Here is a 15,150-nt window from a genome sequence, read left to right as displayed (position 1 = left end):
CCACTTTAATTTGTGGTTCATATATTTTTTTAGAGTAATGTTTTGATACCTCCCTATTTTTCTTCATATCTTCTATGACAAATTTTGTTATAAATTTGAAGTCACATAAAAGTTCTTCAAAGATGGTAGAATGAGTTGAGCATAATGTTTTCATGTTCATGTATGAATTATGACCAGTGTAATTCATGTACAACCAAAATCATGTACAACCAAAAGATTGGTAAATTATTCTCCATGTTTGTATGTCAAGATACATTACACTGTCATATTAACAAAAATGAACAAATAAGAAATAAAACTACTTAGTTTGTACTTTATTCTAAACTGAACTAACTTTGGTTTCTTATAAAAATCGGTGACTTTACATGTCTTATCATGATTTGTTATTGATATCATAGCTGTTTTTTATAATCTATACCAATTAACAGAGATTTATGATAATTTTTAGTCTTTCAAATTCTGTAGCAGAATTAAATGTTTTATGCACTACCATGACAGTAAAATGGAATTTACATTTGTGTATACTTTGCTTTTATCCCTTTCAAATTTTTATGATTTATACTGTTGTGTAACTTTATTTTATTGAAAGAATTTCCTTTAATGTTTCTCTTAGAACAGGTCTAAAAGTGAGGAAATTTTTGAGCATTTACATATCTTGAAAAAATGTATGTTTCTTAGCTTCAAAAAATACTATTTTTGTATACAGAATTCTAGATTAGTGTCTTTTGTCTTTAAACACACATGACTAAATGCTCCAATTCCTTTCTGGAAGACGTCTGCTAAGAATTCAACTATTAAAAAAATAGAAGTATCTTTACAGATGACTCATTTATTTTTCTGGCTTCTATCAAAAATTTTTCTTGAAGAGTTTTAAAAAGTTGGGTATAAATGCTTTATCTTGAATCTTTTAATTAAGATTATTAAATTTGATCTTTTTTTCTCCCACATCTCTAATTTATCAGACATTGTTTCTTAAAGAATATTTCTAATACACAATTTTCCATTTTTCTAATGCTAATTTTTTAAATTAAATTTCAGTCACTTTTCTTCATTGTTAATTAGTTCAATAATTATCAATCAGTTGGTTACTTGGCATTCTTTAGATAATTAACTCTCAATTTCCCAACTGTCAATTTATAGTGTTACATACTGTCTCCGCTTGAGTCAATTTTCTCTTTGTGTGTGTGTGTGTGTGTGTGTGTGTTGTTAGTTTCATTGATGTTTTTCCACTTAAAATCCCTTTAAAAATACATGATTATAGTCATTTTGCGAAAGGTTTGAAAGTTACTAAGTAAACAAAAATTGGTTAGATGCAATGATACATAACTGTAATTTTAGATAATTTGTAGGCTAAGGCAATAGAATTGCAACTTTAAAATGAGCTTCCTTATCTTTCTGACATCCTGTCTCAAAACATATAAAAATGTATATATAGAAAGTCTATGGATGTAGTTCAGTGATTAAACACCCCTGTGTAGATTATACTGCTTATGGATATTTTCCTGACCTCGGTAAAATTTTATATATTTGCAGAGTATATTCACCACAGTCTAATAAGTGGAATAATTTGTTATTTTAATTTCTTTCAGGAATGTCTCCTCATCAAATGCTAGAAATTTCAGCAGAGCAAGGAATAAACTATTTATGGCAAACCATGAAAAATGGAAGGTATGGAAACTATGACAATAAAAATTTACTTTTAAAGAAGGAATGGAAAATTGTGGGACAGAGGGAAGTTCAGTAATTTATCTTAATGAACGTAACACATGCATGATGATTATTTAAAATGAAGTCATTTTATGTTATTATATAACATCTCAGAAGACTCCTCAGAGTGACAATATGTGTCAATCTACGTATATAAGCAACATTTCAGGCCATTATGAAACTATCTTCAAAATATCTTCAGAAAAATAATCATTCAGCAAGTTCTCTCAGCTTTAAAAATATGATTAGAAATATTTATTTTAATAAAAAATCAAAACAATGATTAAATACTGATTAATTAGTTATTTTTAAAAATGATTACTAATCTGTACTTGAGTGCACATTATACTAATATCTGCAAATTATTAATGTAATACTGCAGTACTTCCATCTGAAAATTGTATGGTGTGATAAAACAGTAATTTTCTACACAGTATAGGTGAATTGTTTCTTTTTAAACACACCTATAGTATTTCCACTTTCAGACATGGAAAACAATCAGATTATGGAAAAATGGAAGAATAACAGCGAGTGTCACTAGTACGTTTCAGTTGACAAGAACTATTCAGTAATCAAATATTTTTTTAGGTGGAAGTTCGATAATCATTGCTTTTTAAATGAGACAAGAATTAAAAAAAAAAAAAAAGAAGAGGAGGAGAAGCAACTAGGTCTTTCTAGAAAACACCAAATAAGTGCACTCCTTATCTGTCATGGATGACAATTCAAGCAAAGAAAAGGCTCAAGGAATTCTTGGCACAATGCTCCCAGAATATCCAGAGTCCTTGTGACCTACAGGTCTGCATGAAGCCCCAAAAGCAGACTTGAGGGCCTTATTAAAATACTGGGAAGGCTTCTGAGATAAGTCTGGGCGCAAGTGAAGAGGTAGAAAACACTTCTGGGTAAGGGGTAGCAGGATGGATGTTGGGGCAGATTAGGGGAGGTGAAAGACTAAAGTTTGTAAATCAGAAAATTCTGCAGACAATTAAAACCACCACACTTAGCAGGTAAGGTGACCTTTGAAGGAGGCATGGCTCACCATCAACCATCTCCCCTGTAGGGAACAGTGTTCCAGTCTCTCTTTGGCATATAATGAGTTTTTCTACACTTTCAGAAGCACATTTTTTTAAGACACCCCATTCTTGGACTCTCCCTGACTTTTGATAATTTGATTCAAGGGCATCTATAAATTCATTTATAAATTAATTCCACTGGAAATTATCTTGATGTGCATTCAGTGCTATTTACGGGCTCATAAGTTAGCAAAATCCTCCATCTGATTGCTTCACTTTCCAAAGCAACAACACCTTCAATAGAACTCCAAGTTGGAATCTGAAAAGATTTGCATATTTTGTGGGTTTTTTTTTGTTGTTGTTGTTGTTGTTTGGTTGGTTGGTTGTTTGTTTTGTAGGATGGGGTTTGCTCTTATACATAGGAAGGAAAACATTTGAAGCGTCAAATCCAGAAACTTCCTGGATCATATCCATGTCTCCAGTAAGCTTAATACTGTTGTTATGAGATTCTTCTGAAGCCATAGCCCTAATTATCTGGCCATCCCAAGGAATCTGCCTTCAACAAATGCAAAGTGTCTTCTTTCTCATTTTAGTTAGCTAGTTAAACATAGGGATTTTTAGCAAGAGTCATAGTGATAGTGATTTTTGCTAGAAAGTTAAGAATGTAACACAGAAAGACAACTGAGAGAAAAGCACTGTGGTTACTAAAGGTTTTGGCCAAGACACCAGCTGGCTTGTCCACCAGGAGGGGCCAGAACTTGGCATGAGCCAAGGTGTGCAGCACATGTACTCATTCAGATAAAGGAAAAAGCCTGATTCAGATGGACATGTGGATTGGCAACCACTGGGGCTAATTAGGGAGGAGGTGGTCTTTATAAGGGTGGACTTGAGACATAATAGTATACTTCTGGGCACAGCTCAAGGGGTTAACATTGCGTCAGCGTGACATAGCAAATGGAGTGTTTCACCTCCCACCCAGATCTTAGGCATTTTATCCTCCAGGGTTAGAAAACTACTTCTTCCTGTGATCTAGTCACCAGAATTTTGAAACTGACTGAATTCTTAGGCACTCAACAGTTACTAGTGTACTCTCTGACAAAAAGCAGAAGAGAGTGCCATCACTGCAAACAACTGAAGTCCAAAAGCAACAACTGTCATTGGGATGGCCTCATAGCCTGCTGGGGAAAGAAATTTATATAAAGACACTGGTATCTGACCACTGCCCTCAGTTCCTATCACATTTCTCTTCAAGTAGAAGACTTTATCCTGTCTTACTCCAACTGCAAAAAAAAAAAAAAAAAAAAGGAAGCTCTGTTCATACAGTCCTCCCCATATATTTACCTTGTCTTTGGAAAAAAGCATTCCCTGGTGCTTCTTTCCAATAGAACCTCTCTCCAGGTTGCAGACTAGGACAGGAAAGCATGGTTACCATATAGCAAAACTGCTTAATCCTTAGGAAAGTAATGAAGATACTTGCAAAACATTCTTTAATTATGGGAACCAATTTTTTGTTTGTTTGTTTTTGTTATTACAGCATATAAACTGTTTCTGTGACTATTGTGCATCACAGACCTGGCTATGTTCCTGGCTATGTTACCATATAGCAAAACTGCTTAATCCTTAGGAAAGTAATGAAGATACTTGCAAAACATTCTTTAATTATGGGAACCAATTTTTTGTTTGTTTGTTTTTGTTATAACAGCATATAAACTGTTTCTGTGACTATTGTACATCACAGACCTGGCTATGTTCCAGGAGGTTGAAGGCAGGAGGCACTCAACAGTTACTAGTGTAATATCTGACAAAAGACAGAAGTGAGTGCCATCAATGCAAACAACTGAAGTCCAAAAGCAACAGCTGTCATTGGGATGGCTTTAACCTGATTACTCAAAAATAATAATCCATAGTGGAAAGAAAGACTCTGAAAATTATTGATGTTTTTGTTCTTAAAGCCAATGTAATATGGGATAGTTCTTTCCAGGGGCCAAACCCAACAGTGTGTGTGTGTGTGTGTGTGTGTGTGTGTGTGTTTGTGTGTTTTAATGCATGAAAGAAAACAGTATTTTAATTTTCCTGATTGGGTCACAACAGTATTTCAAAGAGAAGAGGGAGGATGGTGAATTGAATAGCATTTCATTTAGAAAGGAACATGGCAGGAGCATCTGCTGGCATCACAGTGTGAATAGAAAATAAGAGCATCAAAATCCTCCATGAGATACTCTTCTGAAGGCCAATAATGAATTTAATTGACATCACAGGGACACAATGCACCACACAGACAAGCTAGCTCTCTGGATGGTGGAGGGTAGGATATTTTCTCCTCAGAGTAAGTTTACAACAGTGTTTTTGTGGTTTAACCCAGGCAAAACGCAGCCAAGCCCTTCATGGCATTGCTCATACTCCAGACTCAGTGAGTTGCTGAAACTCCAGTGGATCTCTTCTAGTTCAGATGAATTTCTAAGGTGGAAATGAGCTAAAGCGTCTGCAATTTTTTTTTCCTCAAAGAGTATGCTACATCTTGTCAAGAGTTTTCTGTTTCTAAAGTCTTCTTTCAGTTCTGATCACAGGTTTTTATTTAATGCAAGACTGTTAGTTTTTAATATAGAGGGACTGTTAAAACTGCTTTTCTGGGGATGGGGTTCTGGCTCATAGATAGAGTACTCACCTAGCATGTGTGAGACAATGGGTTTCATCTTCAGCACCACCTAAAAATAAAATAAATATATTGTATCCACCTACAACTAAAAAAATAAAAGTTTTTTTTAAAAAATTCTGCTTTTACTTGACGCAGATTAGAAGGTCTGCACTGCCAGAAATGTTAGGTTCAGATGTTTTACAGCTTTGAACACTGGACTAAAGAATTACTATGCGTGGTATAATACTAGTTTTTTTAATTGTTTTTGGCTTTTCAGTCCCCAGAGTCTATCACCTTGTGTCACTGCATTTATTTTATTATCATGACTGTATGGTTCAGATTTCTGCTTATCTTGATTCTCCACACTGTTTTCTGCAATGTCACCTACGACTGAGAAAAGTCTGTGGAAGGCTACTGATGCTTATTGTTCTCCATTCTTCTGGCCCTTATTTTTTTCTGAATATAGTCCCTCTACAGCCAGAGATTTGTTTATTTCATGACTAAAAACTGCTGCTGTGTCCTGACTCCTGAGCCGATCCTACATATTGGACCCAAGAATTGGTCTCAGCTTCAGTCATTTTTAATGATTCATGATGTAGTGGCCTATCAGAGTGCCCATTCAAACAATGGTAGGCTTTATAGCTAATGGCAACAGCAGCCTCCTCATTTTCATACATACCCAGAAATTCTTTGATAATGAGAACACTTGGGGTGCTACCATCTGGAAGGAAAAGATCATGGTGATGAAAACCAGCATCCATAAAGAGTTTGGCATCATGTACCTTTTTATTCAGAAAAATAATGGCAGTAACATTGTGAGTCTTAAAATATAGAATATAATTCTCAGGAGAATGTTGTGGATCTTGCATGAAGTCTGCAGAAGGCAATAAGGTGGTCTGGTATTAGCCAATTTAAATCTCTATTTTCAGATCTTTCATAGTGTTTGTACTCATCAATGTCAAATGTGTTGAAATTTAAGAAGCCATATTGTTTTGTCTTCACTGCATGAGAATAGTTGAGAAGAGTAATATAAAAATTGCAACTTCCATAGGCAGCATATTTGAAAGAAATGGAAAGGGTGTTTCCAAAGATTAATATTCTATTTCCATTTTCTGGAGTTTCCCCCTAAAAATAGAACCATATAACATCTGAGTAAGAAGACAGCAGTAGCTTGTTTTCTCTGATTGAACATAGTAAAATTAATAATTCTCTTCCTTATCATTATAATGGACTTAAATTTATTATTTATATTGCAAAAATATCTGTAAAGCATTTCTGGATTGAGTGGTTTCAAATCTTCTTAGAAGTTCTCATATTTTATTTCATTGTCTATACTGAAGTAATATTCATTCGACACACTCTTTAGTCTGCTGTAGACAATAACAAAAGAAAAGCATTCAGGAATGTCCAGGTACAGGTTGTCCTAGAGTTCCAGGCGGTGCAGTTCTTGCAATGTGTAGCTGTAGCTCTTCTGTATATTGGGCAAGGTTGACCATCAGTGCCGTGAACAGGGGAGTACATCTGCCCGACTCAGCAGTGGATCAATCCTCTGCTTAATGGAGTTGGCTGTGGCCCTTCATGGGGCCATGACCATGGCCCAAAGCATATGCATGCTCAGCAAGGCCCCCACCAGCCTGAAGCAGGTGCTAGTGGGTGAGGTGTGTGTGGCAGTGCTGTGGGGACGTGAAACTTCCCCTGAACTCAAGAAGGCATCTGAAAATATGTTAGTCACTTTTGAGGATATATGTGTACCTTTAAATATTCTCCACAGAGTTTCTTAGAATTATATACTTTCTCTAAATAAACGACAATATTTGCTATTGAGTCTGGTTATGTTTCATTTAGTTACTGGAATATTTTGAAATATAGCATTGAGCAAATATTCACTTAAACATTTCTATAAACAAGAGGATAAAAAATAAAGAACATATTTCTGACTGTGATCAATCTCATTCTTATCTTACAAAAAGACTGATGAGTAGTTTTTCCTTGTGCCAAAACATGGAATTTTAATGAATGTGGGAAGATTTGTACTTACCTACTATTGCTTAAGATAAATTCAGATATAGCTAATTAGAGAGATATCTACATTTATGATAAATCATTCAAGATCTGTTGACAGGTCTGTACCCTAAGTAATTAGCACTATATTTATTTTTGTGTAAATCAGTATAATTCTGTGAAACTCATCAAAATTTAATGCTTTTTTTAAGTCCTAGAAAACATCAGTGTGACCATTTAAAAAAGAAGGTTTATGAACACAATAAAAGTGAGAAAGTTTTTCATAAAGGCTCAAAATGTATCCATCCAAACTTTCATATCCAAGAAAAGAATTATCAATGTAAGGAATGTGAAAGAGCTTTAAATAAACTTGAAAGCATTACTGAACACCAGATAATTCATACTGGAGAGAAGCCCTACAAGTTTAAAAAGTATTTCAAAGCATTTAAGGATTCCTCAACCCTTTATCATAACAGTGATATACCGTGCATAAGTAAAGAATGTGACAAAGGTTTTACTCAAACCTCAATCATTACTAAACACCATAGGATTTTCTGTGGAGAGAGACCAAAGAAATGTAAGGAATGTGGCAAAGTCTTTCAGTGTCATTCAAAACTTATTAAAAACTGCAGTATTCATACTGGAGAGAAGCCCTACAAATGTAAAGAATGTGGCAAAGCTTTTAATAGAAGACCACACCTTATTCAACAACAGAGAATTCATACCAAGGAGAGACCATATAAATGTAAAGAATGTGGAAAAGCTTTTAATTTTAGGCAACACCTTACTCACCAGAGAATTCATGTTGGAGAGAAGCCATACAAATGTAAAGAATGTGGCAAAGATTTAAATCAAAGATCAGACTTTTTAGTTCACCAGAGATTTCATACTGGAGAGAAACCATACAAATGTAAAGGATGTGGTAAAGCTTTTAATATTAAACAAAGCCTTATTGTTCACCAGAGAATTCATACTGGAGAGAAGCCCTACAAATGTAAAGAATGTGGCAAAGCTTTTAATCAAAGAACACACCTTTGTCGTCACCAAAGAATTCATACTGGAGAGAAGCCATACAAATGTGAACAATGTGGTAAAGCTTTTAATAGAAAATCATATCTTATGCATCATCAAAAAATTCATACTGGAGAAAAGCCATATGGATGTAAAGAGTGTGGCAAAGCTTTTAATCAACCATCACACCTTACTCGTCACCAGAGAATTCATACTGGAGAGAAGCCATACAAATGTACAGAATGTGGCAGAGCTTTTGCTCTCAAGAAAACCCTTATCGATCACCAGAGAATTCATACTGGAGAGAAGCCATACAAATGTAAAGAATGTGGCCAAGCTTTTAATCGAACATCACAACTTACTCAACACCAGAGAAATCACACTGGAGAGAAGCCATACAAATGTAAAGAGTGTGGCAAAGCTTTTAATCGAGGATCACATCTTAATCAACATCAGAGAATTCATACTGGAGAGAAGCCACACAAATGTAAAGAATGTGGCAAAGCATTTAATCAAAGATCACGTCTTATACAACACCAGAGAATTCATACTGGAGAAGACATAAGAATGTAAAGATTCTTACATTCCTACATTCTTACTTGGCAAAGCCTTATAGGTCACCAGAGAATTTATACTGGAGGGAACCCATACAAATATAAAAAAAAAATGTGGCAAAACTTTTAGTCAAATTTCCAGGCTCAATGTTGACCAGAAAATTTATACTGGGGAAGAGCCATACAAATGTGAAGAATGTGGTAGAGTTTTTAAGTATGTTTCAAGTGTTATGAAGCACCAGATAATTCATACTTGAGAATTTTTGGAAATCTATAAAATGAAAAGTCATTTAATGTGCAAACACACCTTATTGATCACCAAAGATTTTATACTAGAAAGACAACTTACTGTACTAAAGAGAAATGTGGCAAAGTTTTTAATCAAATCTCACCATTTGAAAATTATCAGACATTATACTAGTGATTACACCCTACAAATGTAAACAATGTGACAAAGCTTTTAATGAAGGTTCACATCTTAAAAAATCTCCACAGATTGAGTATTAAAGAGAAGCCCTATAAATAGCAATGATACATCAGAGCTTTAGTCAAAGTTTTTTAAAAAGCATACTCTATCAAAACCTAATGCATACAATGTGTGCATCTGTAACTTGCATGCCTTGCATATCAGCAAAATATACATTATTGAGGAAAATTTTGATCTATGAGAAGTATAGCAAGGTGTTATATTGGATATGCTTCTGAATATAATAATTTTCAGGGAGATTATATATTAATTGAGAATGTGATATTACTTTTATAGTTGCTTAAAATTTAATTGGCATAACTAGTTAATGTGATAGAAATAAAGAAATTCTTAGATAACACTATGGTACAGACTGTCAGGAGCTGACCTGGATGCAGATCCCTTCAATTCCTCATGCACCAGGTTCTGAACAATTACTGTCTTCAGTCTGGCATGGTAGTCCCAAGTCTCAGTAACTTTGGAGTTCCCCCAGCTAGGATAAAAGGTGTGCCTCCAGGAGTAGGTGTTACCCACTGAGGTTGAGTTACACTCACCTGTTCCTTTGTAATCCTACCCCTTTGTTCTTTTGGGGATAGAATGTTCCATGGAACTTGCCCCTTGTGTATCTCCTATATAAGAATAAATAATTCCAGTGGCTCTCTCTTTCCATGGACCTTTAAGGTTGGAGAGCCATCATGGCTCAGCCATAACTCTTAGAAGTTACTACTGTGTGCTTGTGTGATTTTTTTTTGTCATTTTTCTTAAGTTATTGGAATAGTCAAATTTTGTGAAGCCAGAATTGGGTCTCCAGTTAGGGTAGATGGCAATAAATGGAGGCCTGGTGAAGGCGATCCCCCACTCACTGTCGTGACAGGGTCACAGTGAGAAAAAGTGTTGGCAAAGCCGCTCTCCCATTCTCTTGACAGGGTCACAGTGAGGATGAATGCTGGCAAAGCCACGCTGGTTGGTGGGTAACCAAAACCATGAGACCCTTTTTTTATGTAATTGGGACTTTGCATTTTCATGCTTATGTTTCTCACAGGAGGCATGAGTATGTTAAATGCCAAACAAATTAAATTTCAGATGGCTAGAACATAACAGGTAGTTCATGCCTTGGAGGCTGTTCTACTACCCCTCAGCATATCAAGGACAAAGTAGAAGGCTATTCTTCTATCTTAGTACATTGTGGACAAACCTAATAACGGACAACAATCATCCTCTGAAAGGTCATGAGAACTAGTGCACCTTGACTAAGAAACAAAGAAACTCTTTGAGAACTAGTGTACCTTGACTGAGAAACAAAGAAACTTTTTGAGAAAGCAGCTCAACCAGTTTTATGAGAATAAATTTAGGAATTAATTAAAATAGCTTTATACGACACAGTTTTAGAATAATGTTAGAAATATTATTTTATTTAGATTCTTAAGTTTAGAAATTCTTAAGTCTTTAGTTGTATAGGTTTCTAATATGTTTTAAGGATGATTCATAAACTTTAGGACATTTTAAATATAAGATTTAAAGGGACTTTTTTAGATGGGAATTTTAGATTAAAAATAAAGTACAAGTGTACTTTAGGTTAATGATTGGTTAGGAGACTTAGAGTCTGGTTACGTAGTTTGGCATTAGTTAATAAGAAAATAACATATCTTGGGAAAAATAGTAAATCTTGGGAAAATCTGAAAAATGTAAATTAGTGACATATTTTATTAATGATTCTTTACTTTTGATAATTATATAACTGAAGGTTATATCCTGGAAAAATGTAAATTAATGTACCCTCAATCATGGTTAAGGAAATGTCATGTCTTGGCAAAGTTTTAAATTATATAATTAATGACGTATTGTGAATCTATAATGATGAGAAAAGTTGTAATAAAAGGGGACCCAGAGAAAGCTGCTTTAGCTCTCTCTCTGGAGATTGCTTTAACGGAACGACTCCTGTCTCATCTTTTTGCCAACGCCACTCATCCTTCAGGACTCCCTGGACCCTGCTAGGGCAGGACCCTGGCAGAGGCCCCATAGGGATTCCAGCATAAATTTTAGAAATTAAGTGGTTTTGGTATTTTTCTCCAGAAGTTAAGCCCACTTAGGTTTTCAGGGTATTATCAGTTAAGTTGGACAAAATAAGTGAATTAGAAGAAAAACAATGTAACATTAAACTTATAATATCTGGATTTTTTTTGTCCTTTAGAAACAGCAAAAATTTTATTTTCTGCAACTCTGGGGAAAATAAATAGACATAAAAAATGAGAAATTAGAAAATTCAAAGTACCACAGAAATTAAGATGATAAGGAATATATAGCTAAGTTTTGCCCTCTTCCATAGGAAAAAGTTATTTATATATATATATATATATATTTAATTTTTACGTTTTGAAATATTAGGTAAAGATTTTCTGGGTTGTATGTCAGGAATCCACACTTGGGGAATGAGAAAACAAAAGAAAAGCTGTTTTTTGTTGTTGTTGGTTTTTGTTTGTTTGCTTAATGGTAAGATTGTTGGGGGGGGGGGAGGACGTGTGGGTTTTTCTACTTTTAAAGAGGCATTTTTTTTTCCAGCTGTTTTGGGGCAGATGCAGGGCTTTGACCGCTGTCACCTGTGGAGCCACCAGATAATTCTGCCACTTGAAAACGCTAGTTTAACTGGGCACGCGTTGCCTTAGAATTTGGTAATGGTGGCATCATCTGCTGAGGGGCCCATTTTTTATGTTAAAAGAGTTTTTGAGATGCTCCCAGGAGAGTGAGCACTAAGTAAACAAAATGCAGGGAGATGGTCCTTTGAGAGAAGACTATCCGCTTACCCTGGCTCCGCAGTTCACAGAGTGGGAAATGACAGAATTTTTGCATGGCCATCCAAGCACAGGCCCACTAGCACCAGCATAAACTGTTGGCACTTCCCTGGCTGTATCCCAAGGAGGAACAGACCAGGTAAGACCTAGACATCTAGGGAAATTTGGGGTGCAAACATAAGGGTGAGGTCACAGGGCAAACCCAAGCTGGAGTCAGCAGCTGCAGCCATGACCATCAGCCCCGCTTCTCCTGCCTCATGCCAACTGGCCCATCAGCCAGGGGAACACAAGGTCACTGCTTCAACCTCCCGGACCCTAGGGGAATGGCGAAGTGCTGCAAGATGTGGGTCGCAGAGGGACTACAGGTGGGGGAAGGCAGACTGGTTGAAGGAAGTATGACCCCTTGGGGAAGTTTCCAGGGCACTTACCCTGAGCAGGACCCTATGGTGGGCAACAAGCCCAGCCCCCACAGGGTGAATGTGGATGCAAAGCCTGCCCCAGTAGGGAGAACCCATGTCTTGCACTGCCAAGTGTCAGGTGCAGCCACAGCTGCTGGCAATGGCCATGCCCACTGGCCATATGCTGTTTTCTCACCATGACAACCACTGGCAAAAGCAGACAGTACACGCCAAGATACCATGAGGTTTGGCCAGGACTGCTGGTAATCGCACATGCGGATACACAAGGTTTCAAACAGAGCCTCATGGTATATTCTGGTTACATGCTTTTACACAAAATATTCTGTAGCCACAATGAAAGAGAAATTTGGCAGATAAGTCCTACCTCTAGCAGTCTTCCTATTGTTCATTTCATTGTCACCCAAACAGGGTTTTTTGGTCCTGGCTTGCAACCATTAACCTATACTTTCTGTTTCACATAGGGCTGCTCCCGAAGCTACACAGAGCCTACATTTTACTTAAGAATGCCCATCTGTAAATACTAACAAAAGATATCCTTTTCAGGCAAAATTTAGTTAATTTAGTTTCAGGTTCCTGCCTGCCTGTATGTGTTCTCAAACTAAAAAAAAAAAAAAAAAGATTTTTATCCCTCGCCAGGTTCTCTTAGAAACTATTTATAACTGTTTTATTAAGAAAAGTTTCAGAGGTAATATAGTAATTATAAGAGGTTATAAGGATTATTGTTCTCCAAATTAAAGTTGTACATTAGTTTTTAACAATAAAAGTTTTAAACTTTGTTGTAAATTAATTTATCTTATATAAATTCTCTGACTGGACCTATAATTCATGAAACATTGTAAGACATGTATGTTGCCCCCTTAAATGGGAAACAACCTTAATCATATTGTTTAAAAGACAATTTAGTGACACCTACTTAAAGGATAATATTCTGAGATATAAAGATATTTTAAGACATTCTCTCAGAAAGAGTTGGGGGGTTCTACTTAAATTGTTAGGATGAATCAGCTAGTTATCTAATTTTTATATCTAGCCTCAACTACTATCATCAAATAAGGGCTTAAAAATTGGAAAGATCGAAGGAACCTCTATAACTTAATATAGACCAAAACAAATTCAGAGAGATTTTTTTAAAAGGTCCAAATAAATGTACTGTAGGGTTTCAGAATGTATGGCATATGTCTAACCTTACCTAGAGAAATATTATGCTATTACTTAGCTAAACTATGAAATAGAAGGCCATCTTAGAAACAGTTTTAAAGGAGATTTATCTTAACCATGTCCCACTAACACAGAATAGGGACAAGCCTGACAATTTGGAGCAGTTCCCCAGGACAGATTGGTGTCTAACAGATAAACAAAATGCCTAAAATATAATTTTAGGGGCTGGGGCTGTAGCTCAATGGTAGAGTGCCTGCCTCACACATGTGAGGCACTGGGTTCAATCTTCAGCACCACATAAAAATAAATATATTGTGTCCAACTACAACTAAAAAAAAATTAAGAGTTTTAAAAAATCATAATTTTAGTAAGTCTTTAGAAAAATTCTACTAATTTTCATAGACTTATAAAAGACAATACAGTACCTTAAACTTATAGGGGGCCACCCATTTGAAAAGGTGTTTATCTCCAGTTAGCCCTAGACATTCCAAGGGATTTACAAAGGTTAGCATAATTCTAGCCAAGTTTAGATGTTACAGCATAGTTAAATGCAGCCCGAATGAAGAAACAGAAAGGCAAACATACAGACAGAAAGAGATTAAAATGCTAGTCATAGCTCCAAGAGAAATAAATTTCTTGGATAAAATGTTTGCTCCTAAGTTACAGATTTTGAAACCCCCTTAACATTAAAACAGTGTCTTACTTCAAGCACTTGGCAACAGTTTATTACTGAAAAAGAAAGGAAAAAAAACCTCTGAAAATAGTTATGCCTAAAATATTAGACAAACAGCCATAAATAAATCAGCTCAACAGTCAATAGCATATTTCAATAAAAAACTAACATAATAGACCTTTTCTAAACTTTAATAATATCTGACAATGTCCTACGTACATTGATATTTTTAAATTACTAACACCATGATTATACATAATTATTAGACATAATTTTACTACATTAAATAAAGTTATTAAGGTGCTCATACAACTAACTTTTTTTAATGCACAAAGTTTGTTTGTAATAGATCTCTAAAAATGTTATTGCTAGCTCAATGTCATTAATTCTAAATTAGATCACTGTCTTAAACCACACTGTTGACTTGTTTTTACCCATTAACATTTGAGATACTAATTCCCCCTACTTAAGTCAACACTAAGTTGATAACCATATTGCCAGTTTTTCATGGATTCATAGATAAAAGACTGTTCATTTCTCTATTTCATTATTTATTAATGGTAACAAAATATCTTCTCTAGGGTTATTTAATATATGTACCTCCTATTTTGGATAGATGTCTACATATTTCTCATGCCCCTAGTAAAGACCACCACTACTACATTGTATTCTTTATTTTTGGTAATTCTGTGAAAGTCAAAATCAAGTCATACATTTAGTAAAGGAT

At 35.3% G+C, this 15,150-nt stretch overlaps 1 protein-coding gene and 1 pseudogene across 1 annotated transcript in view; one reads left to right on the top strand and one right to left on the bottom strand.

Moving 5' to 3' along the window:
* Positions 1 to 10,757, top strand: part of LOC113176526 (uncharacterized) — a 66,395-nt gene extending 55,638 nt beyond the window's left edge. Inside the window, exons 3-4 of the mRNA XM_077796188.1 lie at positions 1,590 to 1,668; positions 7,566 to 10,757. Of these exons, the coding sequence (XP_077652314.1) occupies positions 1,590 to 1,668; positions 7,566 to 8,937 (1,451 nt within the window). The 3' untranslated portion in view covers positions 8,938 to 10,757. The remainder of the gene's footprint in view (positions 1 to 1,589; positions 1,669 to 7,565) is intronic.
* On the bottom strand, positions 5,496 to 7,224 carry LOC113176523 (dual specificity protein phosphatase CDC14B pseudogene; annotated as a pseudogene).
* Positions 10,758 to 15,150: the final 4,393 nt, after the last annotated feature.

The sequence above is a fragment of the Urocitellus parryii genome, chromosome 3 (genome assembly GCF_045843805.1).
Source record: "Urocitellus parryii isolate mUroPar1 chromosome 3, mUroPar1.hap1, whole genome shotgun sequence".
In the NCBI taxonomy this organism is placed as follows: domain Eukaryota; kingdom Metazoa; phylum Chordata; class Mammalia; order Rodentia; family Sciuridae; genus Urocitellus; species Urocitellus parryii.
Note: the sequence above shows the minus strand (reverse complement) of the source record. Positions and strands in the feature narration are given on the sequence as shown.